Source organism: Stegodyphus dumicola, chromosome 5 (genome assembly GCF_044657685.1).
Source record: "Stegodyphus dumicola isolate Sdum_Otavi_A_Nest chromosome 5, ASM4465768v1".
Lineage (NCBI taxonomy): Eukaryota > Metazoa > Arthropoda > Arachnida > Araneae > Eresidae > Stegodyphus > Stegodyphus dumicola.
The window spans coordinates 82,719,880-82,741,666 of record NC_140772.1 but is presented as its reverse complement, the minus strand read 5'-3'; the positions used below and the strand labels follow the sequence as shown (position 1 = coordinate 82,741,666).

The following is a 21,787-nucleotide window of genomic DNA, read 5'->3' as shown; positions in this document are numbered from 1 at the left end:
TAAGGACAAACTTTTATAATAAACATTTATTCATTTTTTGCATCATGTGCATGAAACTGAATGTTATTTTTGAGGGTAACTGTCGAATATTGTTATGCCCATATATATATTCAGATAGCTACGTTTTTATTTAGGACGGCCATTTGTACTGGAAATCTTGAACCCAAGAAGAGTAAAGTTGTCTGATGCAGAAATGAAAGATATTGAAAATGTAAGCTACAAGAAATATGCTATGTTAAGTAATTTGTTCTTATTATGTAATTTTCAATGCAATGATTAAATTTTTTCCTTGATGCATTAAATTAGTGTGATTTTCTTTGATCCAGTGTTAATTTTTTGTTGATAATATGTAGTTTTAAAGTTAAGTTTGTAAAAACAAGCAATTCTTTTATTATTTAATTCTATTTTTATGAACCATATTAACTTTATAACCATTTAACAATATTTATTCCAGACCATTAAGTAAGTTTATATGTAGTATATATCTGACAGTATTCTTATGCTGTTGAGATAGCATATTATGAGCAAAGGCATTTGCATACAATTCAGATGGAGAGTTTTCATTTATAATCTAGAAAAAGAATGCAATCTATATTTGTATTCTAGAAAATATTTATTTTTCATGGAACCATTAAGAGCTTTGTAGGTTTTAGGAACAAATTTTGTCTGGTTGGAGGGTTATTTCAAATGCATTATTTTACCTTTGTGATATACTGCTATTTGCCTTATTCCAAAACATGTATTTTGTTTATTTTAAAACTGCTGCTCAGAATATTTGAAGAATATTGTTATTTAATATACCGTTTGAAAAGTATCGTATATTTATAGTGTTCTTTCAGTTGCTAAATATTGATTAACTAATTCTAAAATTAATAAAATATTATTTTTATTTAATGAAGTCTAATTAATTTTTATTAATTAAATGGGATTTTATTATACCTGTTAAATATAAAGAATGATTATGAATGTCAATTTTTAATTCAGTTTGTCTTGCTGAACAATTTTTTTATTAATTTACTTTAGGAAATTAATGCCAGTACTGACTCTATTGCAGTGAAAGACTTACAAATTATTACAAAGTAAGTATTAAACTAACATATAAAATTTTAATATTGATTTGTATTTTGGGTGAACTTTATGAATCTGCACTGCTGGCCATCCAGAATAAATGCATGACTGTGGAGATATCAAAGCTAGATATCATTACTAGATAAATAACACAATGCTGAAATTATTAAATTATAGTTCTATTTAACTTTCAAATTTCAGAAACTTGGTATTGTTAAGAATTTTGTATCATGTAGCATGAAAAATATGAAGAGAGTGAAGCTCTGCCAGGGGGGGATATAAGGATGAGTCTATATAACGTTCAGAGTTGCCAACTCTCCCGATTTAGGCGGGAGACTTCTGAATTTTTACCGCTCTCCCGCCAACCCGATTTACAATATATTTCTCAAGACTTTTTCTTATTCTTCAAATTTCTCACGATTTTTATTGAACTTGGCTTAATACTTCATTATATGAACAGAAAGAAATGATTTTGGACATCTAAAAGCAATTGAATTTTCTCTAGATTATATCTAAAACAAGACCTTGCGAATCAGATGAGAATTTCTGCTTTGTGAGTGAGAGCATATGTATCCAAACGTCGTTCTCCAATGAGCATCGAGCTCCACTGCGTGTCATCTGCCATATATTAGCCAATGAGCACAAAGCAAGCTCAAGGCTGTTATTTGGATGTTCTTTAGTTATTTCATTCATCTTGTTCTGAGTTGTGTGAGTACACGTGCCTTCGGGATATAGTTTTAGAAATTATCATCTTTCGCTATGTCTGCGAGAAAGGTGAAATACTTTTGTACGTTTCAAAAATAGTACACAGCTGGTACACATCACAAATTTATTACAAGGAAATGTAATAAATTTGCGATGTGTACCGTCTGTCGTTGCGATTTTTCGATTTTGCATGGTGGAAGGACGGATTTTCTCAACCATGTGTATATGCAAAAACACAAGGACAACGTGAGTTGTTTTGAAAAAAACGAAAAATTAAATTTTTCTTCAGAAACAAAGGACCAAAAAGTTATTAATGCAAAATGTCTGTTCTCTGCCTTTTTACTGGAGCACAACCTGCCATTAAATGCATAGGATCACGCTGCAGCTTTATTTAGAAAAATGTTTCCCAATAGTGAAATCGCTAAGAAATACTCAATTGCAAGGACCAAAACAGGTGCAATTGTTAAAGAAATGGTTTTGAAAAATAAATCTTCAGTTATTGATTACATTAAAACAGCTCCGTTCTGCCTCTCTACGGATGGAAGCAATAATACCAATTCAAAACTGTATCCAATTGTTATTTGTTTCTTTTTTTAATCCAGAGTCTTTAGAAATTGAATGCAGTTCACTTTCTGTCCCCACTTTAGAAGGACATTCAGCACGCTTAAATACAGTGTCTCACAAAAGTGATGGGACACTTGTGCTTTACAAAAGGAATCTGTAATAAAATAAATTAAGAAAACATGTAAAAATTTTTTGTGGGTATGTTTCATACTTAAATTTAGTAACAATTATTACATAACATACATTTTCTCAAAATATTAAAATATTAATTTAATAAATATACAATTGTTTAGAACAGAGCAAAAAATGGCTCACATAAGTGATGGGACACCATTAGATACTACTACGTACTACAATAAAAATATTTTTTGGGGTTTTTATTTTTACTCAAAAGCAATTGGCAATAATTTATAAAATCGTCTGCAGTATTTCTCTCCAGTTTATTTTGGAATTTTTGTGTTTTTTAGCTCTGTGCAGCCATGAATGCTAAACGAAAAGAAAATTAGTTATTAATTTGCATATTGAACGTGGAAAATCTATAAGAAAAACTGCTGAAACAGTTAACTTAAGTCATTCAACAGTTTTCAAGATCATTAAACGATATAAAAAGAATCATATGATTCAGGATAAAAGAAGACCTGGCCGACCATCAAAGCTATCCAATGGAATAAAGCGAATTATTGTTCAAAATATTAAAAAAAAAAAAAAAAAAAAAACCCAAGAATGAGTGCTCCTAAAGTTGCTGCTGATTTACAAGCATTATATGGAGTAATTGTTAATCCTGAGACTATTAGAAGAGTAATTCGATCTGCTGGATATCACGGTAGAGCAGCCGGGAAAACATTCTTCGTAAGTGAAAAGAATAGAAAACTCAGACTGGCTTTCACAAAATCCAACATAAATAAGAATTCTGATTACTGGAATGAAGTTATATTTGCTGATGAGAGTAAATTTAAAATATTTGGTTCTGACGGTAGAATCTTGGTGTGGAGAAAACCCAGGGAAGAATTTCATAAACAGAACTTGGTGCCAACAGTAAAACATGGTGGAGGAGGAGTTATGGTATGGGGGTGTATGTCGTCCGCTGGAGTTTGTAATCTTGTTTTTATTGACAGTATAATGGATCGGTACAAGTATATTGACATTTTAAATCAAAATTTGAAATCTTCAGTACGAAAATTGAACCTTCATAACGATTTTAAATTCTACCAGGACAATGACCCCAAGCACATTGCTTTGAACGTTAGATTCTGGCTGCTGTATAACTATCCTGAAATAATAAAAACACCACCACAATCTCCAGACTTAAATCCCATAGAGAATATTTGGGAAGAATTGGAATCAAGAATTCGCAAACACACCATTTCTTCAAAACAACAATTAAAATCGGTGCTTCAAGAAGAATAGGGTAAACTCACTCCAGTCTGAGTTTAAAATGTCAATATACAAAAAAAAAAAAAAAAAAAAAAAAAAAAAAAAAATTAGTTGATTCCATTCCAAGAAGATTAAATCATGTTTTAAAAGTAAAAGAAAATCCAACAAAATATTAAAACCTTTTAAAAAGTAAAATTTTTGGATAAATATTTGATGGAAATGTAAGTGTCCCACCACTTATGTGAGCCATTTTTTGCTCCGTTCTAAACAATTATATTTTTATTAAATTAATATTTTAATATTTTGAGAAAAGGTATGTTATGTAATAATTTTTACTAAATTTAAGTATGAAACACACCCACAAAAAATTTTTACATGTTTTCTTAAGTTATTTTACTACAGATTCCTTTTGTAAAGCACAAGTGTCCCATCACTTTTGTGAGACACTGTATAGCACAGCTAATTATTAAAATTTTAAAAGAAAATGCAGTCCCTCTGGATAATTGCTTAGCACTTGGTGCCGATAATGCACCAGTAATGGTAGGCTTGAAGACTGGTGTTGCAGGCATCTTAAGAAAGGAAAATTCAGATTTGCACATTATGAGGTGCACCTGTCACCTCTTAAATTTAGCAGCTGAAAAAGGGGCAGCTTCTTTACCAATAAATGTGGATGAACACATTGTTGATATTTATTATTATCTTGAAAGGAGTTCTAAAAGGAAGGGAAAATTGAAACAGTTCCAACAGCTGCATATTACTGAAATGAGAAAAATTTTGAAATATGTGTGTACACGCTGGCTGTCTTTAAAGAAATGCTTATCTAGAATCCTCAATCAATGGAACCTTTTTGCATTTTTTAAAGAAGAATTAAATGCTTCGAGAGTTAAGATAAAAGGCTCTACTGAAAGTTATAAAATACCTAAAGTAAATGGAGGTGTAGTTACTACTTACATTGTTAAAATAGGTTTCAGAAAAATAAAGTAATTTCTGCACCATTCAGCAATTCAACTGGCAGTTCTCAAAATAATACTGCAAAATATAAGCGTAAAGCTGATACAAATTTCTCTCAAAATAAAAAATTGCTCAACAGACGAAACATTTTCCGATTACTGTAAGTTTAGCTAAGCATGAATCTGCCACTGTTCATAACATTCTGAATACGAAAGCAAAATCTGCCACTGTTGATAAGATTTGTACGAAAACTGTTTAAAGTGTCTTTTTTTGGTTTTGTTTTCTTAAACGATGCAAGTAATAAAAATGTTTTTTATTTGTAAGGTATTTTTCTGTTGCTTGCATTTAAGAATTAGTAACTATTTAAAGTTAATTCATTATTAAAAACTATATTTTTATCATTTTGTGAAAAATCTCCTGATGTCTTAAAAAAATCTCCTGATTTTTGAGTGTCAGAGGTTGGCAAGTATGAACGTTGAAATAAATGGCTATCTTGCTAAATTAGCAAGATATCGTTAAGCTGGTGATTGTTTTTGCAGCTAATTTTTGCTGCCAAATTCGGTGAGAAATCCCTGTATATCTGTAACTGGTACTGTAATTGATCCCTGTATGTTACTATAACTGTATTCATGACTTATATGTAACTTTAACTGTATGTGCCTTCCGGCAGTGGAAGGTACTGGAAACTTCTCGGCAGCTGAGGGAAAACCACAAAAGATTGGAGAGAGCATCAGATCTCAGTTTTAGTTCGGGGTTGATTTCAGAGTATTGAGAGAGCTGCATGCAGGCTGCACTCTTTGGATGCATTTTGCATTGCATTGTGTTTAACATTATTAGTTTAATGTTATTAGTAGTTTGAAATGGTAACTTTTGATTGTGCTCTCTCTAACTGAAAAGAACTGTGCGAGTCTCTTTGTGGAAAGTTCCTGAACTATAAATTGTTCCATTTGGTAAAATAAATTTTATCAAGCTGTGCATTCTGTTCATTATAAACCCCTATGCATATGCCAATTTTTCATGTAAGAAATGGGATTGAATGCTGGTGACAAGAGAGATGGAGGAGTAAGTAAGACAGCTGGTAACAGCCTTTGCTGTATTTAAAAAAGAGGTGAAGTAGTCCAAGAGGCAATAAAAGCAGGCAAAGAAAAAATGGAAGGGGCTGTCAAGTTCATTAAAGATGAAATGAAAGCAGGTTAGAGAATTGAAGAAAGTCAAGAGGAAATGAAAAGAGAAATTACTGCCATAGTAGAAAACAGATTTGAACTATGGAAGGCAGAATAGACATGGTTGAAAATAAAGTTGGAGAAACTGAAAAAAAAAAAAAAAAAAAAAGAGTTTCTGCTGTCAAACAACAGATCAGATAAAGAATTTCTCCTGTCAAATAGCAAATCGAAGAAATAATTTCTGCTGTCAAACTACAAATCAATTACAGAGTACTTCTAGTCTCTCTCTAAAGTTATCCACATATGATGGAATGATCTCCTAGCAAGTATTCAAGACTCAATTCTCTATAATGGTGATGCAAATGGATGGGATGCCCAAGCTAAGTCCTGAGATCTCGCCTCTTCTGTGAGAGCATATGCAGCAGATATCCTTCAAATTATGCCTTCAAAACAGAGACTAGAATTTGAAACTCTATCCATTGCATTGGAGCTGCGCATTGATGAGAAGTGTTTAAAGATTGTAGCAGGCTTCAGTTAAAATCTCACCAAGAGAGCCCATGGAAACACTCCAGGAGTTTGCCACAGACATCGAAAAGCTGTATCATCTCACCTTTTTGGACTGCTTATCAGAAATAAGGGAAATCTTGTCTCTGTAGTACTTCTGAATGGCAATCCAGGATCCTGAGATTCAGAAAGCTCAGCGAATGGCAGATATCAAGGATCTGAAAAGCGTTTCAGTGTACGCCATGAAATTTGAAACAGCCTCATGTACATCAGCCAGTGGATCAAGTGACTGCTTGTTTAGATGATTTAACCAGACAAATAAATGCCTTGAAGCAGAATAGATGTGACAACAAATCAATCCGAAAGTGTTGGAACTGCCATGGTGAAGAATTTCAAGATGTATTCTTCTGCTGATCTGACATATGTCGAATCAGTATGTGGCAGTATAGAATTGGTACTAGGAATCAAACAACATCCAGACGACTAATGATTGCTAAACAGGAAGAAGTAAGAAAACTTTTAATGGGCGTAGAAGAAAGTGACAGTATTTAGCCTTTAGCAAGTCCTTGGGTTTCTCCCATCATCTTGATTTGAAAGAAAGATGGTTCAAGTAGATTTTGTGTTGACTATTTATTGTTGACTATTGAAGAAAGACAGCTACCCTATCCCTAGAATTGATGACATTCTGGACACTCTTTCTGGAAGCAAGTCGTTTTTGATGCTGGATTTAAAGAGTGAATATTGACAGGCAGAGGTATACCCTAATGATTGAGGAAAACAGAATTTACTACCAGATAAATATTTTATCAGTTCAAGGAGATGCCATTTTGATTGTATTACGTACTGATGGCATTTGAACAGCTTATGGAGACTGTGCCAGTCTAAAATTAAATGCTGCCAAATGTTAATTGTTGAGACAGGAAGTAAGTGATTTACATCAGACATCTCATCTCTGCCAAAGGTGTTTGTACAGATACAAAAAAATTGCCAGCAGTTAAAGATTGGAGATGTTCTGAAAATGTCCATCCACTGAAAAGTTCCCTGGGCCTTTACACCTATGGAATAGCTATAGAAGATTTGTGAAGGACTTTTTTCCATTGCAAGACCATTTCAGAAACTGACAGACAGCAAGCAAAAATTCAAATTCTTGTTGTGAAAAGAATGTGAAGATGTACTTAACAAATCAATGGAGGCTTTAACATATGTGATAATCATGACATAACCTCAATTTGACAAACCATTTATTCTTGACATTGATGCAAGCAGTGAATGTGTCGGTGCTGTTTTTTCCCCAAAAAATAAATGGTTAAAAACAACTCATGCCATACTGGAGTAAGTATCTATCTAAATTACTGTGTCACCAAGAAAGAATTGCTCCCCTTAGTTAAAACTGTTGAACAGTTTTACCATTATCTCTATGGAAAGAAATTTCTGCTGCATACAGATCATACATCGTTGACCTAGCTCTTAAATTTTTAGAATCCTGAAGGCTAAATAGCTTGGTGGATACAGAGAGTCCAGGAATATGACGTCATTATCTGGCATAGTAGAGAGGTTCAGTCGATTGAATTCATTCGAATCAAGGAGTTTTTTGTATTATAGCAGGAAGCATGTATTTTTTATATATTATCTAAAGCATAAAGTATCTAAAGCATAAAGTATAATAATTTCAAAAACGTAACTTTAATTTCTCACCTGAGTCGTAATGTTTCATTTTTTAATGTTTTTTTTTTTCCACTTGAGGTACATTTACTTGTAACATTATACCAGTTCAGCTACAGCATGATACGATTTACTCATGCAGTGTTATATTTGCTTAATGTTTAGATAAAATAATGATATTGAATTTAAATAACTTTCAAAAGCTTTTTACATAAATATTTTGAACTGGGTGACATCATCAAAGTGCCTAAAAACATAAATTTTATTTCTAGAATTTTGAATTTCTAGAGAAATTTTAGAACTTCTACTTCAGACTTACATAACTATATTCAAGCACTCATTTCTATAGACACACATCAAAAGTATGAAAAAAATGGATTAAGAAAACAAAAATTATTAATAAAAAATAACAGAATAAGATGGTAATACTAGTCTCATGTCTAAGTCTATTCTTGTGCACTGGAGATAAACATGTTTTCTTTCCCGTATAGTGTTGCCATCACTCGCTTTGAAATCGTTGAGTTTGTTAATAAAAAATTCTTTAATTTTACAAAATATGAAATATATAATAAAACAAACTTGAAATTCCAAATTTGGGCTTCCAGATGCCCTATTCGAGTGGAGGACTATGTTACTTAAAATTTTATGTCTCTAGGTGCTGTTGTTTTTTTACAGTGCGAGAAACAGACATACATTTATATAGATTCTTCATTATTTAATTTCTTTATTTCTTTAAATATAATGCAGGACTTTAATATTTGTTGACAACAATTTGAAAAGTGAAATGCAGTTTTACAGTGACTGATGCAAAATGCCAAAGCAAAATTAATATCCCTTCTTGGCAAACAATTTGGGCTAACAATTGGCAGCTGCTTGGGAAAAAAATGCCTTACAGGGGCACCGATCTAAAACCAATACTGGCCCTCAAAGTTCAAGATTTCACTGTGGATTTTTTTCAAGTTTTAATTGTTCTTAGGGTCCATAAGTTACAATTCATGAAAAATGTTACCACAATTTAAATTCTTTTATATACCGCCCCTGAAAGGGTTAAAGAACTACACAGCAGTCCAACCAGAGGCCACTTCAAAACCAACTTTCTAGAAACTAACAGGACTGGGACCAGATGTTACCTGTGTTCTAACTGGCCTTTTGCAGTGCTATCGATTAGAGTACTGACTATTCCCTGTCTCTGATACTTTTCAGTCGTGACTTCTGTCTGGCTTGTGATCTCTTGTTTCGTTGCCCGCTGGATGCACCTTCATCGCCTAAGAAGTACACTGAAAATCTTCAGGCACAATTTGAAGTGATGCACAGTTTTGTATGAAAAGTAATACAGCTTGGCAGTGGAGTAGATGGAGACCCAATATGGCACCAGAGCTACAGGACAATTCAAGTAAAGGTTACAAGGTGTGGTTATGGATTCCCATTCGATGGAAAGGACTTTCTGCTAAATTACTGTCATCCTGGGACAGTCCTTACACAACAGGCTGAATGACATTGTAATTTAGATTCATAAGTCATCAAATTCTAAGCCAAAAGGCGTTCAATACGACAAGCTAGGCCCTACTACGGCCATAGTACGTAGTCCCCAAATAGTATACTAGTCTTTTGTGTATATAAATTTGTAAATTCATTCATTTAATTATTGATTAATGTTTAATTTGCTGTATGTTATTTATTGAAATTATTGTTTTGCATTGATTTTTCTTACTTATAAGTATGGTTGCCTGATTAAGAATCTTACTGCCTGGGACATGCAGTCCTTGGGAAGGGAATAAGGTTACAAATTTTGTATAATGTAATATAAAAAGCCTGAAGATAATGAAGCTGTGCCAGAAAAATGAGGTTACTGAGAGAGATCTTTTAAGGTAAATGGCTATTTTCCTAAATTGGCTAGATATCACCAAGGTGGTGATGGTTTTGGTGACTAATTTTTAAGCTTTTAAAGAAGAATGTATGCTTGGGGTATGTCAGTTCATGCTGTTTCCTCACATTACCGAAATTCATCTCAGTCCAAGGTTCAAATCCAAAGAACGGGTTGGCTGCACAGGCGTTTACTTGGTTTTCCCCATGAGTAACATGTATATGAGCCGGTTTCCCTTAAATTCCTCCGTGAAGGTTCCTCCATTCCTGTAGTCAGATAGGCCTCAAGTGCTTAGCCCATAATCAAATACACCACCCAAACTTCATCTGCCGTAACACAGGTGGTGTATAGCTGGAGCATTCATTTGCCATCATTGTCCAGATATGTTCAGTCGATGACATGCCAGAAGAATGGGCGAGCCAAGACAGTGCATTAAATGTTTTGTGCCCCATGCGATTGCATGTTGAAATTTCATCTAGGGTGGATAACAGGTTCCAAAATTTCAGAGAAGTATGAATGTGTCAGCAGGTTGCAGGAATAAAATGCAGTAGCACTCCAAACCATAACTGCAGGTGAAAAATGGTATGCCAATGCATAATTCATCATGCATTCAATTGTATGTTTGTCAACATTGGGCTGTCAGATTTAGATATGGTCATTGTGATGGTTTAGGTAGATTTAAAGATGTGAGATTTCCTGACAAATCTGTCATGTCATTTTTTTTTTGTCTGTGTGTTCATACACAACACCATGGCAGCGACAAACACTTTTTTTATTGCATTATTAGTATTAAAAATGAAATAAAATGTTCTAGATTGGCATGCTAAAACCACATTTAAACTTAAGTAAAATAGGATCTATTGCAGATGGATTGTCTGAGAAAGCTTCTATTTATAACATGGTTTTGTTAGCTCAGGGTGACGAAGCAGATGAGTCATCTGCAAAAGTTCTGTATTATTATTATTATTATTATTTACTTTTGTTTATATGTGGCTTTATGTCAACTTAGAGCATTTTATTTCATTTTCATTCTAATTGCATATACTTTTTAATTCTTCAATAAAAATGAAAGGCAATGGGTGCCTTGCAAAGATGCCCCTGTCCTGTAGATGATGTGAAAAGTATACACTGACACAGGTTGTTATGCTAGATCTCAATTCTGGCACTGGGGTTTTTGATATTATTAATCAGTCTATCATTGCCATGGAGCTTGTGCGGTCTGACTGATTTTGTATCCATATCACTCTATTTGGTTTTGTTGAAGAGTACCGATTTCTTAGAAGGATCAGTTTCTGAAAGTCATGAGTATTTCTTTGTCATATTTAGAAACTGAAAATTTGTGAGTAAAGCATAATTTGAATATTGCCAAAATCAGTTTTATGTGTTAGCTATTTTTATTTTTTTAACTTTTTTATTAATTACCAAATGATGTTTTTCTTGTAAATTGTATTGTCAAACTTAGCATATATGTATAGTGTTTCTCTCTCTCTCTATATATATATATAATAATTCTCTAGATGACTTATATGTAAGGTATTAAATATTAACTTTAATTTGGCAATAGTACTTTTAATCCCTCATTTTAATTTGGTCTTATCTTTCTCTTCTAAATTCTTTATAATAATTTTTTTGGACTGTGTCTTTCCAAATTAATTCATTCATGCTTGCTTATAGAATCATGTTGCAATGCTGATAGCTTTCATTCGTTCATATTAAACTTTTTAATATAAATGCCTCTTTTACTATTGCACAGCCCTTTTTTCCTACTTTGCTTACTGCTTGCCAACATGCATCTCTTGTGACTGATGTTTATCATATTTGTCTAAAGGAAGCTGTACAAAATCATGAGGTGCATAGCACACCCGCAGTGATGATATGTGAATCTTTTAATCATGAAATAAAACTGTGTTAAATCTCTGCTAAATTTTTCTTTGCAGTTATATGATCTTAAGTATCTACACATTGATTTTTCTAGTTCTCAGGTCATCTACAGTATTGTTACATTTTAGTTAGTCAGCAGAATTTTGATTCCTTTGTTTAGAGCTCTGCAATTGGATGAGAGCCATTCACACTGCAAGAATATTTCATAAGCAAGTAGTAAATGAATTAATTTGAAAAGGTGCAGTCCAGAAAAATTTATTATAAACACTGTAGAAATTTAGAATAGAAAGGGGACATACTCAAATTAAAATGAGAAATTATGATGCTATTGCTATTTTAAATTTAATAATTTTCTTTCATGTTTTATATCTTATGTATTTCCTCTTTTCAAATAAAAAAAGGCTTGGTGACAGAAAAGCCTATTAAAGAAAGCATTAGAATATTAGCAAAAGGAGGAGAATACAATTTTGAAATAAAATAAAATTTTGATCTAAATTTTGAATATAACATTTTTGACCAATGAATGTAAAACTTAGAGTAAAATTAGAGAAATGTTCAGTTCCATTTTAAAAGATTGCAATTCATTTTTCTCTGAAAATATAAATGTCTTAAGAGTCCTAATTCTTCAAGAAATAATCGTAAAAATTTACTGCTCTTGAAAATTTATGGTTGAATGTCATAATGTAATCTTTACAGTCCTTGTCTTGAAAGTCTTTCTTAAAAACTGCTATTGTTGATCCCAATTTGTTTTTCATAATCATGAAATCTTATTAAAATTAATTATTTATTCATTATAAACAATCCACATTTTCATATTGTAAAGCAATGTAAAAAGAACTTTAGAAATTAATAACATAGAAAACTAATGAAATACAATATAATAACAAAATAATTTTCATAAAAATGGGCAAGTCCTCACAAAGAAATCAGCGTAACATTTTGCTGATGCCTGTGGGGTTCTTGAATACAATAGCAATTAAAAACCTCTATTTTTGCAATGTAACTGTTTTTTAGCATTATATAAATATATCAAAGTTACTAATTATGATTTATGGACATAAAATTTTTCAAACTACACAATTGAAATAAAAACAAATATACAAAAAATCAAATTAAGACACATAACTTCTATATTTAAGTTAGGTCTTACAAACTTAGTGAATTAAAAAAATACAATAATTTAAAGAAAAAAAAAAAACTTTTAGGTAAAAAGGAAGCCATATTTAGAAAGAATCAAATCTGAAAGTAATTTGATAAGGGAAGTCTTTTTTCAAAACTATTCATGCAATATTTCAAATAAAAAATTTTTTCAGTGCCATTACTTTTCTTTAATCCGAATTATCACAACATATTAAAAAAATTCATAACATAGCTGATTTCCATCATTATAACTCTCATATTTTAACAACATGTGTAATAAATAGCATTTGCTGAAATTTGCACAAAACTAGAAGATCCCACAGCTCGTTCGAGGTACAAATGTCATTATCTGTTGGGCAAGTCCACATTAGCTAATTGATGTGCATTCACTAGTGGTTGGGCAAATCCATGTTAACTAATTGATGTATATTTGCCAGTAGTTAAAGGGATGCTGTCTATTCCTTGTAAAGGCAACTGCTCCTTTTGTACCATAGTAAGCATTCCATTATATTAAAAGTATTAGTCAGTGTTTAGGTTAAATTTTAAGCACGCAAATCAAACATTTCTATGTTATACATCAAAACGTTAAAGGGGAAAATTCTGTAGGGAAGGAATATATGAGTAAATATAAGGTTATAAAATTATCACTTTCAAGACTAGTACAAGAATTTTTAAAATGCAGATATTACTATAATAGAGGCAAATTTTTGAAAATATGGTAAAATGTCAATATCTCTGCGTGATCTGTTTCATTAAAATCACTTACTGCAGTAATGCAGTATTTAACTTTTTATCATTTATTCATCATGTATTAATTCATATACCCATTTTATTATTATTATTTTAAAGGCAGGACACATTGCTTTTGAAAGAAGGAGAAGAACAGAAGCGGAAAACATATTCTGCAATTTGTATTGTCAAGAAGACCTTATCACAAAATGATGTTGATAAGTTATTACTTTTGAAAGATCTGAAGATACAACAAAAAACACCCATAAGAGTGTTACACAGGTTAGTTTCCTTAGCCCGTCTCACATCATATCATAAAAAAAAGATGATGATGGTGGTGGTGGTGATAATAACAATAATAAAAAGAATGATGATGGTTTCGATGATAATAACAGTCATAACTTTCATTACAAAGTAGCATAGATTCTTTGAATTTTTTAATGAAATACAGTCAAAAGTTTTAATCCGGACTCGTCGGGACTTTGGCGATTCTGGATTATCGGTTTTTCCGGATTATAGATCATCAATTTAAATCTGGTAAGATGGCATGCAAAAATTATAAAATAAAAAATATGAAACCATAATTTATGAAATAAAGAGCAATTATGATCTAAAGGGTATCAAAATTTACAAAAAAAGTTTAATATTTATTTGTTTACTTTATTAAACATTTATTAATTTTTTAATTAATATGAAATCTTCTGGAAACAGTTAAAGCATTCAAAATGGGATAGTGTATGGTACTAAGAAATTTGTATTTGAGAAAGGCTTGTTTCTTTGGCTTGTTTGCTTATTTAAATATGGCCAAACACACAAAAATTATCATCCTAAGGGAAGGGATACCTTCATGGAGAACCTTCTGAGCTAAATTGTCTTGTATACATGCTATTCGAGAAAGCTAATTGTTTTAAAATGACTCATTAACATTTTTAGCATTTTGCACAAAAAAAAATTTAGTTTTTTTCATACATATAGTCGACATACTGAGATAAACCTAGCTCTAAGTAACTGATTTAATTCTTTAAATGGCAATATGATTATCAGTTACCTTTTTTTTTTTTTTTCGGGATTTGATATCTGAATTTTCAGACCTTACGAATCTTAAAAGAAGTTTAAAAACTTTACCATAGAGTTTTATTTTTATAATTTGAATCCTAATCTAAAAATTTGCTGAATGTTTTAGCTTGGAAAAAAGTTGGAAAGATGATGTTAAGTAGAAACATTCAGTAAAAAATGGACAGAATTAGATTATTGTTATTTCAGTGACATCTAAAACATTTAAATCATATTGTAACAGCTGTGGGTGCCACAATGTTTCAGTATGGCATCCAAGTAATCTGAATGCTGCTCTTATAGAAGATTCTTGGATTAAACTCCCAAATGGGCTTGATTATTCTCAACAGAGATAACCTGCTACCAATATATCTTGTATGTTTCTAAAAATTCCAAGGCTCTGGAGTTGGAATCACAGTTAGCCATATTTTTGGAAAGAAGGAGTTGGAACTGGAGTCTCTAAAAACAGATCGGTTTTTGTTAGACTTTTTAATTTGAAATGAAATTAAAGTGAATTGAAAAAAAAAATTAATGACAAACAGAGTTATTATTTTTATTTAATAATTATATACATTAATAATATTTAGTTATTTTCCATTTGATTGATATATTAATAAATATATATAAGGGAGGAGGATGGATGTGATATTTGCCATTATTAATTAATTTGGTTCATTTAGCTACTTCTTCAGATCATAGATGGCATTATTGCAGGATAATTCACAACAAGAAAAAGGAGCCCATGGCTGCAAAATGCATCAAATGCTACTAATCTCATTGGTGTCCATGTTACAGATTTCATTGTTAAATTTTGGGCAAGCAGCAATAGCAAGTAAGGACTTCCAAAAATGATGCCATTGATGTGGTAGTGAGCTGAAAAAGGAGTAGTTATTGATCAAGCAACATGATGGGGAAATACATATTTGATGAAAGTGGTTGTTAGAATTAAGAACTTTTTTAGAATGTGTAGATAGCACTAATGTTTCACTAACAGATAGACTGTAAAATGATCTTGCAGAATTGGAAACTCTTCTTTCTACACCATGTAAAGCCACAGAAAAGCTATAATTTTAAGCATTAACAGGAGGCTTGTTTCTGGGAGAATGGGAAAATGTGATCTTTGTTCTTTCTAAAATGGCATGTTTTATTGCAGAAGGAATCATTTCCTCAACTAAAAAGAGAAACAAGTTTGCTAGACAATGAGATCTTGCTGAATTCAAAATATGTAGATTTAAAACACCAAATTTTTTGGATGATAAACAAATTAAAAAGGCAAAGAGAAAGCCATCTATGAACTTTTACCAAGAATGAAATTATTCTCTGAACAACTGGAGTATTCAAATCAAGACAGTTAGACTGCAGATATTGCAACCAAGTCTCTATCATCTTCCATTGGTGAATTAGATTTTGTGAAATATTTGCCTACTATTAAAAAGGCTAAGGCCTAAAGCGAATGAAAATAAAGAAACAATAGACTTTAGATATAAAAATGAAAAAATCTGATTCAACCCAATAAATTTAAATAAAATGTGGTGTACACATCACATGACTTCCTTGTACGGAATATTAAATTATACGCATTTTTTCTTGCATTTCATTTAAACTTATTGGATTCAATTAAATCTACTTCGCCGACAACGCATAAACCACAGAAGAATAAATGCATTCTTTAAAATTCTCTCTATTTGTTTACCATAGCCACACTCTGGCGCTAGGTTCACTTAACAGTATTATATTTTGTTCATATTATAACTCAGAATGCACAAAATTTATATAATTTAAAGAATTATCTAATCGTTGCCACATGTTCTATTCAAATACCATAATAAAGCTAGAACGATGTATAAAAGAAATTAAGGAAACAAAACAAAAAAGAAACAGTTTTTCACAGACGATTGAGTATTTCTCATTCAATTAATTCAGTTCTCGCTTCGCGACAAGGCAAAAATACATAAAAACTCAAAATATCTGTATTAAAAATTATGAAGTAAATCTTAAACACTTATTTCCTGGAAAAAATTCCAGAAAGGATTAAGCATGATTTAATTCGCAGTAATAAATGAAGGAGTTATCTTTGTTGTTGCGAAGCTAAGTTTCTCTAGATTGGCAACAAATCCATTAGTCTGCTGTTTCAAATGTAAACAAGCAATGGCCGCCATCAAAAAAATTATTAGGCTTAGCGGCACATAAACAACTTTAAAATTGTTGATAATTCTAAAAGTACTGCATATATATTTACTAAAGGCATAAAAACCTTAACCCGAAGATAAGAACAACATAAGTCAATCATTTTTAAAGCAAAAAATGTACAATGTACAAACATATAAGAGTAAAAAACTGAGATCACTGAGCCGGGTAACAGAGTATATATATATATAAATATATTTATATACATTTAGTGCGGCCGATTGCAACCAAAATACGAGGTGCACATCTAACATGTTATAGCAGTCCTATATACAAAATTTCAACGCTCTGAGGCTACTCGTTTTTGAGTTATGAGAGATATGTACATACGTACATGCATACGTTCGTACAGACGCCACGGAAAATTCTCTTCAGAATTCATTTTAAAGCAGTTTTATAATTTTTTTGGAGGAAAAGAGTATTTTATTCTGTCCTTACGTACGGATATCACGCAAAAACATAGTTAAATTGCCTTCGATAGCGGTCAAAATGGATATTTTTGTTGAAATATGCTGCCTGAAACTTTTCGCGATTACGATACTTTCCTTTTTACTTCGTACAAGGAAGTAAAAATACAAACAGGATTTCTACACAGGTCTTGGAGAAACAGAGAAAATTGATGCTCTTGCAAGACACTTCTTTCAGAATTTGTACAAATTTATCCTAAAAAGTTAAAAGAAGTAACCCTAACAGTAATAGCTCCTCCTCCTACTGAAGTTTGTGTGAAAAGACTATTCTCAGCTCTGAAGTGTAGAGACATTAGGTTATTTAGTAGCAGGAAAGATAAAAAATGAGCAATGCCCTCACTGGGATTCGAACCATGGACCTCTCGAATACACGCCAAGTGTACTGACCACTATACCATGAAGGCAAGCTAAAAAGACAGTAGACATACCTTATATACTTCCCCTTTTAAAGGGCGGCTGGGGATTATGGAACCCAGTCGCCAAATCCTGGTGGTGGAGAATCATCATACACCATCTTTTTTAGTTCGGGCGACTCTGTAGAGACATTAGGTTATTTCGAAGCAGGAGATATGAAAAACGAGCAATGCCCTCACCGGGACTCGAACCTTGGACCTCTCGAATATGCGCTGAGCATGTTGACCATTACACTACAAAGGTATGCTAAGAAGGTGGGAGAAATACCTAATAAGTTATCAAATCAAAGCTACAGTCCTTTATCAAAGAAGATCTTGCCAAAGCTATACTGTTTCTTAGAAATTACTATTGCCAGTTTTTCCATTTCATAATAAATGCTAATTAATATTAATAATCTGCTATGCCATCAATTTTTTTTTCCCCTGTAGCATCTATTACTTCGTAAAAATTCTGATTCTGAAAAAGTTTCATTGGCTAAGTGTAACTAAATAGCAGTATATATGGGAAGATCAAGGATGATTTACATCAGTGTTCCTGCCAAAATTTTCTTCAAGAGATGCATTTTATGTAGTATCTGAAATACATCTTTTGAAGGAAATGTATTCCAGATAAAATCTGAATCGAGCTTTCATTATGATGGACATTTTTTGATATATTATGGAAATTTAACATAAAATATTTTACATGTTCATGTTGTAACACTATGCAATGTTTCTGACACATTGTGTAAGGAATTTTTAAGTGTGGACTAAACAAGAAGAAGGATGTCTAGAATAATTAAATGTCATGAATAATGCATTTATTTTTTTCCATATTTCAGTTTCTTCTGCTATGTAATTTTAATAATTTATACCCCAGCTTTGGATATAAGCCTGCTTGATTTGTGTGTAGTTGAATTCCAAACCTGGAACATCACCATGAATCGTCCAATCAATTTTGATAGATGAATTTCACTTACCTTGTGATGTCTTATGTTATCTTGCAGCCCTTGATGGCGGGTTAAGTTGTCTACATTTGTATTATTTACAGTTGAAGATTTGAGACAAAAACATGTGTCCCCCTTGAGCTCTCTAGAATATGCCATTTTGAAGGGCCACTTCTTTGAAATGTATTATTACAGAAAATTAAAGACCTTATTTCAAAATTGAATATTTTCATACCAAAACTTCAACTGAATCTTACAGTTCAATGCATGAAGTTTGTAGTAGTCAGGCAGTGAGTCACAGTACAATCTTCTGTTGAGCTGAAAAACATGTTAGACTTACATGATGACCAAAGGATAAGAAAAACCCAAACTATCAACATATAAAAAATAGTGTAATATTTATTATGAGCTAGGAAGAAGATCTTCAAACAAGAGTGTACAGAGAAATATCTCAAGCTACGATGATTTTACCAGCATCAATGTTTTTAAATGCTTTCTAAAAAAGAAACATTTGTACTTTTTTATTCCGTATCACTTGAGCATTATTATTTGGATTATAGTAAACCACATGAATACCGTACCATGACCAATACTTGCTCTAACATGGTCATTATTTTTATTCCCATAAAATGAATTATTTTTCATTTCATGTGTTTGTATGATGATTAGTGTTAGGGTGGACAGTTTGAAATCAATTAAATTATTATATGCATAGTATAATTTAAGAAATTAAATTACTAGTTTATAAAAAAGCATATTATTGCACCATTTCTGTTTCAGAAATAAAATTACTGTTTGTTACAGGTGCATCATATTTAAGGAAGGCTTAGGCAGCTAGCTAGCCACAATCAAGAGGCCTGAGAGCTGCAGTTTGGCTGTGCCTGCTCTAATCATTGATATCGCCACCATTGCAGAGAGAATTAGATATTAAGATGAAATATTTTTTTTGAATTTATTTAATTTTTTTATGCATATTTATATAGCTGCCAACTTTCCTGGTTTTTCACACATAATTTGGTCTCCCAAGTATATCTGAACCAACTTGTTTTTAATTTTTAGCTTTTTCTAAGGAAAACTACTAAGGAAATGTTTCCCATCAATACATGAAATTTGCTGAAATAATGAAACTTTAATTGTGCAAATTCCATTGCATTCTACCTTTAGTGATTTTCAATATAATTTTTCTTATTAATTTTTATTTGATCTGAATTATCTTAATCTACTGTAGACATTTGTAGAGCATCATCTTGTGAAGATTCAGCCAATATTTAATCAGTTTATATTTAATTATCTTTTACATCAAAATATGGTACTTCACTCAGTTTACCTACATAACAATAAGTACATAAATTGTTAATTTTGTTTTCATCATATTTAAAAGCACTTTGATACATATAAGTGTTCCTACCCGACTCAAGATTTTCTTAGCATAAAAGCTTAAGAAAATTACAAAATGAAACTAACCAAAGAACATAATATTTAGAATACCTAATTAAATATTAATATATTTTACACTGGAATATTTTTTAATTAATTGAATAATCATAATCATACATTATGAAGAAAATTTAAGTCAATTTCGAATCCTTTTAAAATGGTGTCAGTGCACAGTGGGAAAACCTCCCAGAAACTCCCAATTTTTCGGTCTAGAACCTCCTAGTTTTCCATATTTCAAGGTTTTTAGCCATTCATTTATGTTGCTTTATTCTTTGATTTGTTTTATTTTGCTTCTTTGAAATATTTTTCTTTAATTTTGCAGGCGTAATCTTGCAACAAGAGAAAGGTTATTGCACAGTATTGATGCAAAATTACTTGACAGTCACCTTTTGCACCTAAAGCTTGAAACTCAAGCTGGAACGTATCCTTTACATAAATTTGTTATTATGGGGAAAAATTCTTTATGACTTTTGTTTTTTATTGTAATACTGAAATGCAATACATGTTGAATTAGATTAACTGTTAATAATAAGGTTTATACTGTATTTTAGTTATAAGTTTAGATAAAACTCTAACTGTACTCAGGTAGTATAGGAAGTAATAAAAAAATTGAGATATTACACCCTTTCAAAAAATGTCATTGGAAACAAGAAATCTTCTTTTGTTTTTGTTTTTAAATTTGAGATATCTCAAGTGATTTTTAGAGACATTAGGTAAAAGAACAGGAAGTCAGCATTATGTTGAAGAAATTTTTAAAAATTTTAATTTTTTTTTATACATTATTTTTGATTTAGTTAGATCTAAGCACCACAGCATTCAAGCATACATTGAAATAGAAGAATAATCTTTAATGATTGGAAAAATGAAAGCTCCATCTTCATTAAATTTTTTTAATTAAATGGTATTCTTGAATAATCATATTTATTAAAAATACAAATTTTGATGTTGCATGGAATCTTAAAATTGGCTTTATATTTTATTATGTATTGGAATTGCATTTTACTATATTTTTATTTTTCTCTGTAATTCTTCTGTAATCTTTAATTGGTTTCATTTTCGAATTTAGCACAATTGCTAATTCAACATGCTAATAATAATATGAGCATTTCGATGTTAAAAATTTTTTCATTGATTTACAGGTTATTGATTAAAGTTTCTCATCTTAGAAAACTGTAATTTTAAAAGAGAAGATATTTAACAGCTGCACTTTTAAAAGAAAAGCTTCTAAATTTATATATTATTAGGTCTTTATAAACAACAAAAGAGGGACCTGGAAAACTCTATTAATCTGAATGGAATTCTGTATACAAATAATTCCATGAAAAAACATAGCAAACAATTAAAAAAATGAAGGTTAATGAATTAATAGTGACTTGCTATACTGCAGCATGGGATTAAGGCACAGGGATGCATTGAGAGCATTTGAAGAGGTGTATTAGAGTACCAAAACTGTAAAACAATTGATGTAAATAAGTTTAGCTGTTGATAAAATGTATTAAATTTTCAAAAGCTGTTTTCTGCTTTGGATGTGAAATCTTTTCTGAGTTACTTCTCAGTAAACTATCTATTAATTATATACTTCTATATCACACCATGTAGCCACTTGGATGGAGCCAAAAGTGACCTTACAACATATTTTTTTACTTTTAGCTATTTTATTAGATAACATTCTTTTTTTTTTTTTTTTTTTTTTTTGATA

At 31.2% G+C, this 21,787-nt stretch overlaps 1 protein-coding gene across 1 annotated transcript in view; it reads left to right on the top strand.

Moving 5' to 3' along the window:
• The window catches only part of Pus10 (Pseudouridine synthase 10), a 65,153-nt gene that overhangs the window by 33,256 nt on the left and 10,110 nt on the right, over nucleotides 1-21,787 (top strand). The window contains exons 10-13 of the mRNA XM_085816807.1: nucleotides 135-211; nucleotides 1,024-1,079; nucleotides 13,726-13,887; nucleotides 20,411-20,509. Of these exons, the coding sequence (XP_085672933.1) occupies nucleotides 135-211; nucleotides 1,024-1,079; nucleotides 13,726-13,887; nucleotides 20,411-20,509 (394 nt within the window). The remainder of the gene's footprint in view (nucleotides 1-134; nucleotides 212-1,023; nucleotides 1,080-13,725; nucleotides 13,888-20,410; nucleotides 20,510-21,787) is intronic.